Source organism: Passer montanus, unplaced genomic scaffold (genome assembly GCF_014805655.1).
Source record: "Passer montanus isolate IOZ18808 unplaced genomic scaffold, ASM1480565v1 scaffold43, whole genome shotgun sequence".
NCBI lineage: Eukaryota > Metazoa > Chordata > Aves > Passeriformes > Passeridae > Passer > Passer montanus.
This window is the reverse complement of record NW_024369151.1, coordinates 5687965-5696468: the sequence shown is the minus strand read 5'-3', so window position 1 is coordinate 5696468 and position 8504 is coordinate 5687965. Positions and strand designations below refer to the sequence as shown.

The 8504-nt window shown below is 55.1% G+C and overlaps 2 protein-coding genes across 2 annotated transcripts in view; one reads left to right on the top strand and one right to left on the bottom strand.

Annotated features, from left to right (window-relative positions):
- Positions 1-416: 416 nt before the first annotated feature.
- SPOUT1 (SPOUT domain containing methyltransferase 1) lies at positions 417-5651 on the top strand. The gene is made up of 12 exons (XM_039719959.1): positions 417-529; positions 624-666; positions 750-869; positions 1642-1801; positions 2582-2671; positions 2783-2832; positions 2969-3099; positions 3481-3553; positions 3890-3988; positions 4588-4690; positions 4958-5105; positions 5208-5651. Exons 1-12 carry the CDS (start codon positions 488-490, stop codon positions 5280-5282), a joined length of 1134 nt encoding a protein of 377 aa, XP_039575893.1. The 5' UTR covers positions 417-487; the 3' UTR covers positions 5283-5651.
- A 621-nt stretch (positions 5652-6272) lies between these two features.
- The window catches only part of ENDOG (endonuclease G), a 2495-nt gene continuing 263 nt past the window's right edge, over positions 6273-8504 (bottom strand). The window contains exons 2-4 of the mRNA XM_039720348.1: positions 8109-8501; positions 7620-7729; positions 6273-6985 (exon numbers count right to left, since the gene is read on the bottom strand). Coding sequence (XP_039576282.1) covers positions 6703-6985; positions 7620-7729; positions 8109-8501 — 786 coding nt within the window. The 3' untranslated portion in view covers positions 6273-6702. The remainder of the gene's footprint in view (positions 6986-7619; positions 7730-8108; positions 8502-8504) is intronic.

The window sequence follows — 8504 nt, the reverse complement described above, 5'->3', positions numbered from 1 at the left end:
CCCTGGATGGACCAAACACGGGGAGAGTCTGAAACAGAAAGAACCGTGCAATTAGATTAGTATGAAAATTAATTAAAACATGCGTGGGCTCCTATCTCGGCTGTGACACAACCTGCAAAGGGCAGGGTGCACCTATGTATTGTCCAGAACACACACAAAGACACGCAGACGCGAGTACGCAGATTTTACACACACGACCACGTGGGAATTGCGATCCGTGGCAATTCTGATCGATGGGAATTGCCATCCGTGGGAATTGCGATCCATGGGAATTGCGTCTTCCTCGGCCCACGGGCTGCGCCCAGCGCTCCGCTGCGCCCGGGTCACCCATCCTCCCGCGGAACGCGACCGACCCTGCTTAGCTCCGCTGCCGCGCGGGCCGGTTAAACACCAACCACGTGAGCTCGGGCTCCTCCCCGCCGCGGGCGGGGCCTGCGCGCTCCGGCCAATCAGCAGAGCGCGGGGCGCGGCCGGCAGCGCGGGGAAGATGGCGGAGGGCGGCGCGGGGAAGCGGCCCCGGGGCGCGCAGGTGGGCCCAGCCCGCCCCCCCGAGGGGAGCCCGGGCCGCTCCTCGGCTCCCGCTCCGACGGGAGCCCGGCGGTAACGCGTGCTGTCCCCCGTAGGTTGAGGACAGGAAGGTGGACTGGCGGCGCTGGAAGCAGGAGAGTAAGGAAGGCCGGGCACACGCTGGGGCCGCTCGGAGCGGTCACCGCGCGGTGCTTGACGCCAGGCGCTGTTCTCCGTCCCAGGGAAAGCAGAGACGAAGAAATGGAAGGAGATGAAGCTGCTGAAGAAACTGGACAAACAGCGGATGCGAGAGCTGGCAGAACAGCAAGCCCAGACGCAGGAGGAGCAGAAGGAAGACAGAGGTGACCCAGGGGGGAGACCTGGGTGGAACGTGCTAGAAAGCCTGGCTGTTAAAAGGCAGGCAGTGTTACCTGTCGATAGGAAAGGTGTTACTTCATAGGTTGATGTGGATCAGTCCACATACCCAAACAGGCACAAACACTGTGCAGCAACCACTGCACTAGAGATCTTTCTTAAGAGAAAACCAGTGATTAAAGCTAAGAAAGAGAAGTTGCTTTTCCCCCACCCCGCGTGCAGCTGAAGCAGTAAAAGTGCTGCTGCACGTGGGCTGCCAGGCCGTGGCTCTCTGTCGTGGTTTGCCAGGAAGTGAGTTTCTAAGAAAGTTGTAGTCAAACCAATCAGTGGCTAGATTTGAAAATTAGCATCTGGTGTGGCCACTGGGGACCTGAATACGCCTCTGAGAACACACAGGGGTTAAAAGCAGAGGGACTCTCTTTTTGAGTCTGGCCAGCGAGTTCATCTGACCTGCTCCCTTGTCCAGCTGTGTCTGAGCAGGGGAGAGGCCATGTGGCCTGTGGGAAGGGAGGCTGGAGCCCTGCAAGGTGCAGGGGGGGAGAAGATTTGAGATGTTTAGAACAGCTCCCCCTCCAAGAGAGAGTGATAGAGAATTTGTGCTGGCTTGAAGTTTGACATCTTGTGCTGGCACCATGGCCAGGAGAAGAAAGGGGAGGGCAAGGTGCCCAGCCGCCGGCACACCACGGCTAAAGCTTTAACTCACGAGAGCACTGGCACTGTGGCAGAGCCAATCCACGACGCTCTGGTGCCTCTCCCCAGGCCAGCAGCACACGCTGAGCGTGGCCCTGCCCGGCTCCATCCTGAACAACGCGCAGTCGCCGGCGCTGCGCTCGTACCTGGCCGGGCAGATCGCGCGCGCCTGCGCCATCTTCCGCGTGCACGAGGTCGTGGTGTTCGACGAGCACGGCGAGGACGTGAGGTGAGGCACACACTGGGGGAGAGCACGCTGAGACTGGAGTGCAGGAAGGAGTTCCTCCCTGTGAGGGTGGTGAGGCCTGGCACAGCTTTCCCAGAGAAGTGTGGTTGCATTGTCCCTGTCCAAGGCCGGCTTGGATGGGGCTTGGAGCAAATTGGGGTAGTGGAAGGTGTCCCTGCTCATGAAAGGAGGTGGAACAAGATGATCTTTTAAGTTCCCTTCCAACCCAGGCCATTCTGTGATTCTCTGAAAGAAGAGCCATCTTGTTCTGCATGGTATTTCCTGTTCCTTCACTCTTTTAGTAAGCTAAGGCAGGAAGGAACTGCATGTACCTCTCCCCAGTGCCAGGAGTATGGGGAGAGGTACATGCAGTTCCTCTGCATGTATATACCACTATACCCCAGGGAAAAAGATGTTGACTGAACTGCCCTGGCAGCTCAGATCATTTATCCCAACATGGGGTTAACAAAGCAACAGGAGGCCGAGTTCTCCTGTACTCTTAAACCTTGCTGTGCAGGGACAGGACATCTGTCAGGACATCTTCCTGACATCCTGTCACATCACAGTAATACATCAAGATCAAAAAACAAAACTGAAAAAGGTACTTGGCTTGGAGAGAGTTCCAAGGATGATTTGTTAACAGATTGTCTCTGGAGCATCCGTCTTATAAGGGTGAGAGGGGAGTGATGTGCTGCTATTGTCAGATTAAGAAGCAAGGCTTGGTCTTCTGGAGACCCGACCAATCTCATGCCGAGTTAACAAGCTGCTTGCTTTCACTTTCAGGAGCGTGGAAGGGGATTTTGAAGGAGTTGGGAAGAAAGGCAAGGCTTGTGTGCAGCTGGCTCGGATCCTGCAGTACTTGGAGTGCCCTCAGTAAGTTTGCTTTTCTCTATACTCAGCTCCTTTGAGTCAGAACAGGACTAGAATGGAGATCCAGATTCCACAAAGATACCTTCTCACATTTCACCTTTCTCTGTGAGACAGGTACTTGAGGAAATCCTTTTTTCCGAAACACGAGGATCTGCAGTTTGCAGGTAAATGCAGTTGTCTCTCTCCTTCCTGAGCTCTGGCTCCTGGGACAGCCAGGACTTTTCCCCACTTTGGCACTGGACCTGAGAGGGAAGGAGCAGGGGAGCACCTGCACCTCCTCTTTGCTGTGTGCTGTTCCAGGGCTGCTGAACCCCCTGGACAGCCCCCACCACATGCGCATGGACGAGGACTCGGAGTACCGGGAGGGCGTCGTGCTGGACCGGCCCTCGAAGCCAGGCAGAGGCTCTTTTGTTAACTGTGGGATGAGGAAGGTGTGTCTGTTACCCACAGATGCCAAAACAACTTCCCTTGTCTCCCTAGCAGATCTGCAGAAGGCAGGGTGGGCACTGCTGGGTTTCTGAAGGCTGCAGTGGGCTGGTGGGGGTTTAAGGCTGGTGTGACTTGGCAATGTTTGTGGTTTCCCAAGCCCCAGCAGGTCCCAGGCATTCCAGCAGATCATTGCTTTACTGCTGCAGCTGAGCCTTTGAGTAGCAAAATAAGCTTCAGATTGATGAGCAAGCCCCTGAGCCACACACAGAGCTCTTCATCTCAGCTCCATCTCAGTTTCCCCCACTTCTTCAAATCATTCCCCTCCTTCCCCACTTCCCCAGTCCTTGCAGAATGTCTGGTGCTGATGGTGACTGTCACTGCAGGAGGTGCAGATTGACAAACAGCTGAACCCTGGTCTGCGAGTCACTGTGCGCCTGCAGGAGCCCCAGAATCCAGGTAATCCATGGCTCCAGGAGCATCTGTAAACTTCAGTCCTGCAGGAGCTGGTCCTTCTGTCTGACAGGTTTGAAGGTACCCAGCAGTTCTGCATGTTCCCTTCATTCCATACACAAATTTAATAACACCCTTACCACGCCTCCCTCAATAGCTGGAAAGAACTATCAGCTCTTCTTCTCAGCAGTAAACAGCCCAAACACAAGCTCACAGGCTTTCCAGAACTCACCAAATTTCCAGAATACTTTTTCCCATGCTGGAAAAAGAGAGGGCGATGGCTGTGGCTGGTGAAATCTCACCAGATCACAGGGGCTGTTTAACCTCTTTGCTGTCTTTCAGAAGCCAAAGTGCGGAAGGGCACCGTGGTGTCCTCGCACCACCCCTGGACAGTCTCGGGCTTGTACTGGGGTTACAGCGTCCGCCTGGCCTCCTGCTTGAGTGAGTGTCCACAAGATTCCCTGCCTGGCTGTCCACGCCAGTCTCAGGCCTGCACCTCTTTCCTAGAAAGCTCCTTGTCTGGAGGAGACATGCACGTTACACGTGCAGCCAGCAGCCACGTGGCAGTCAGATTTTAGGGGTGAAACAAGGCATGAACAATTGCAGTCACCCTCCAGGACTGTGCTCTGTAACCTCCACTCACCATTGCACCAAATGATTGTACAACAGCAGGAGATGAGTTGATGCCCTTCTCTATTTCCATGATAACTACATCCCACTCATTCACATCAGAGCCAGCAATTGGAGTTCAAGACCCCTGAAAAATTGTTTTCCTATTTTCTGGGTGATTGGACCTTGTAGGAAGACTGTAAGCTGTTAGGGGGTGGTTCCTGGCACCTGTCTTGAGCTTTGAGGAAAAGGATGTTGGAGAGTTGCAGCAAGGGAATTATGTGGGAAAGAGGAGTCATTCTGTCTCCAGCTGCACTTTTGGCACTGAAAACAACTCCTGCTGCCCCCACTCAACCATGGAGTGTTTTAGTCTGTCCAGCAGGCACACAGGTGAGTACATGGCAGCCATAACCCCAAACTCTGTTTTCCAGGTGCTGTCTTTTCCGAGTGCCCATTCAAGGAAGGTTATGATCTCTCTATTGGGACCTCAGAGCGGGGCAGCTCCGTGGACCAGGTCACTCTGCCCTCCTTCAGGTTTGTGTCCTGCCTGCTTGGAGCCACTCAGAGCTCCCTGTGAGGCTGGTGCAGGCAGCAGAGCAGGGTAAATAACTCAGAACAAGGCCACTTTTTTTGCTCTTTCTCTGCAGTTGGTAGCAGGGACTGTCACATTGGCCAGATGCTGTGGGGCTTTGGTGGGGAGGCACCTGTGGGCACCATCAGCAGCAGACAGCTCCCTGTTCAGCAGCACACAGGAGCCTGGATGCAGTCTGCTCTCTCACCCTGTCCTTGTGCTCTCCCCAGGCATGCCCTTGTTGTATTTGGAGGCCTTGAGGGCTTGGAAGCTGGGGTTGATGTGGACCCAAACCTGGAGGTCACCGACCCAAGCGTCTTGTTTGACTTCTACCTGAACACGTGTCCCAGCCAAGGCAGCAGAACCATCCGGACAGAGGTGGGGCTGGTGGTGCTGGGTGTGCACAGGGCAGTGCTGGGTGTGCCTGGGGAGGGACACTCAGGGCCCTGCTGTGCTCTGACTGGCCTGGCTCTGCTGCAGGAAGCGCTGCTGATCTCTCTGTCTGCGTTGAGACCACACATTGAGGAGGCTGTGAAGACACCCAAAGACAGCTGAGGGAAGGGAAACCACTGACCTTGCCCGTGGGGAGGCAGCTCTTCAAATGTGCTGGGCAAGTACTCCAGGAGCTTGGAGGGACAAAGGCTGGAGTGACTGGAGCTGGCAGCACTGCCCAGCTGTGGGGACCCAGGTCAAAGAGTGACACTCCTGTGAACACAGTGGTCTCACACATAAGCAGTTGCAGGCACATGTCAATGACACAGGTTATACTGGTGTCACCCAGTTCAGCTGCCCTTTTTTCCTTACATGTACTCCCTTGGCCCTCGGATCTGCCCCTTTCCCCCTTTTAAAACCCTGTGTCCTCAGCCCCATTTGGTGTTTGTGCCTGGGCCCTCTTCAATGCAATAAACTGCATTTCGAGCTCTACATGCTCTCTCTCACCTCGTTTGTCAGCAGTTTAAGCAAGCTCCGTGCTCTGGGAGTGCAGGTGGCTCACAGAGACACACCACAACACCCAGCCAGGCACTCAGTGCTGCTGGGAGCCCAGGTCTGTGCCCTCCTGCCTGCATGGTCCAGCCAAGGGCTGGTTGCTGCTTCCCAGCAGCTGGCACAAGCCTGGCAGCAGACTTGGTCTCAGCAACTCGGACATCTGGGGTGGGAATAAAGCTGTAGGGAACCTCAGCTGCTGTGAAATCCAGGTGTGTGCCTGGGTTTCAGGCAGTGCCTCTGGAGTGATGTGGCCTTCAGCCTGAAACGAAGTCAGAACTTATCCTTGTGCCAAGAAGCTGTTCCTGCCTCAGCCTGACTTCCCCCAGCCCCCCTTCAAGGCTTCATCTTTCCCAACAGCAGGAAGGGCTGGAGCTTCAGTTGAGCCTCAGCACTAAAACACATCATCTCATTACAGTCTGGCTCTGTCTGCAATGCCTTAAGCTCTGCCTGCAGTGAGCTCAGACAGGAAAGCAGCTGGAAAAGTTGGCTCCATCCTCCCCTCCTCCTGCTGAGATATTCAGAGCTTTGGTGAGAGCAGATAAGAAACAACCAATTCCATGGGTGTTCAAAGCTTTACTGCTAAAACCATCTTCTGAAAGAAAACAATCACACAGTTCTTTGGCCACAGGAAGGCAGGAACTTCTCCTCTCCTCCCTTGGCACCCACCTTGCTCCCCTCCTTCCCTGCTAAACAGCAACAGTTATTTGACTTCCCTTTCTGCCTGAGTGAGCCTCACACAACTCCAAGGCAGCAGTGGATTAGGGGCAAATCCTAGAGAGCTACTGCAGTGCCAGGTGCCCCTGAGCCTCCTGCAGGACCATTCTGGAGACCTGTTGTGTGTCTGTGTTTCAGTGAGACACAAGGGGAGCAATGGAGAGAAGCACAGGTTTGAATCTGAATTCCCACATTTACATCTGCACAAAGAACTCATTCTGCAGGTGGCTGCCAGTCCCTTGCCAGGGGTTACTGTATTTGTTCTAGTCAGGGTTCACTGCTTTCCAGCTGTGATGGCTTTCAAGCTACTTGTTCTCCTGAGGATGTTTGGGACAAAGAGGAGCCCTGAGGCTCGCTCAATGCTCTCGATGGGGACCAGGAACCGCTCCAGGGGGATTTTCTCATCCACAGGGCTGTTGGGCATCACGTAGGAGCGCAGCTCAATCTCCCCACTCTCCTTCTCCAAGATGAGCACCTTGAAGAAATGGGTGGGGACAGCCACGTTGTTCTTCCCAATCACCTGGTACTTCACATACATCTTCCCATCAGCCTCCATCCTGCAGCAACAGCAACAGCCCAGGTTAGCTCCTAGTTTGGGGTCACTCCCCACCCCAACACCCCCTAAATAACCCCCTACCCACAGCAGGCAGCAGCTCTGCCCCTGCAGCAGGGCTGTGAAACACAGCTGGGACAGAGGTTATGTGACAGGGTGAGGGGGAGCTGAGCATTGGGGCTGCTCCCAAATCCCCTCCCCACTGGCTCTTTAACAGACTTTCCAAGCTGTTTCCTGCTGCTGAAGAGATCTCAACATGAGACAGCTGCTCTTTGGTGCTACATGGAGATCTTTGAAAATAAAGTTGTGTCCTTGAGCAGAGAAGCAGTCCATGACATTGAACCTGAAAGCTTTATTCTGCAGGGATGGGGTCTGCAGTCTAATCTGGTAATCAGTTAATTACTAAATTGTTAATGACTGCAAACAAAAACAAGCTGGTTATACTGCCACTCAAGACTCCCACTTGACTCATTAAATAATCATATGGATGGGAAGTACATAAACTAATCCTAATCCTAAAAAGGCACCTTTCCACAGAACCTCTGTGCACAGCTGGTCTCACTGGTCCCTCAGCCTGTTTTCCTTTCCAGCACAATACATCTTTTGGGTGCCAGTCCAGCTCAGCCCCTCGTGTTTACCTGGGCAGGAAGAGGGGTCCTGTGCAGACGTAGACATTCCTGTTGTTTTTTGCCAAGCTCCTGCAGTACTTCTCAAGGTTATTCCAGGCATGCTGGTTTAAATGAGGATTCTAGAAACACAACCAGTAGTCAGTTGCTGGGGTATTTCCTCACTGTTCACCATAACACCATCTATAACACATCTCACAGAGCCCCAAGCACTTTCCATACCCGATCTCCACTATCACCTCTGCTTTGGGAGCAGTGATGGGCTGGTTTGCACACCCAGGACAGGACCCACTGCCTAAGGCCACAATTCTTAGCAAGCGTGCACCTGTTTAATTCTGCTGCTGACAGAAGCTGCACTGAACGGGGTCTCTCATGCCTTGAGAGGCACGCACAGGCAGGTGCATTTGCAGGATCCCTGTAGTTAAGTGTAGCAGCAAATCGGCCGCTCTGCCTGCAAACCCAGCGATTGTGGCGGGGCGCTCCCCGCAGGGCTGGCCGTACCTGCGGGGCGATGTTGCTCAAGTAGAACGTGTCCCGCATGGCCTTCTGGCTCCAGCGGTGGTTGGCGGCGGCGGCCAGGTGCCCGCGGTCGAAGCCGCTGCCGCGGTAGTCGGCGTTGGTGGCGCGGTGGTACTCGTGCACCGAGTCGTCCTCCTGGAAGTCGCAGGCGGCGCGGTCCGAGGCGCCGCTGAGCGTGTCGCGGTTGAGCTGCTCGATGACCCAGAGCGCGCTGCGGCTCCGCGGGTCGTAGCACAGCACGTAGGACTCGCGGCTCCGCAGCTGCGCCAGCCCGGGCAGCCCGTACTTGCTCAGCTCCGTGCGCCCCGAGCCCGGCGGCGCGGGCGGGCTGGCCGCTGCCACGGCGGGCAGCACGGGCAGGCGGGCCAGCAGCCCCTC

Coding starts and splice junctions, on each gene's coding strand:
- SPOUT1 (XM_039719959.1), top strand. CDS start 488: ATGGCGGAGGGCGGCGCGGGGAAGCGGCCCCGGGGCGCGCAG. Junction 667..749: donor GCGGCGCTGGAAGCAGGAGA/GTAAGGAAGGCC, acceptor TCTCCGTCCCAG/GGAAAGCAGAGACGAAGAAA. Junction 3,554..3,889: donor GCAGGAGCCCCAGAATCCAG/GTAATCCATGGC, acceptor GCTGTCTTTCAG/AAGCCAAAGTGCGGAAGGGC.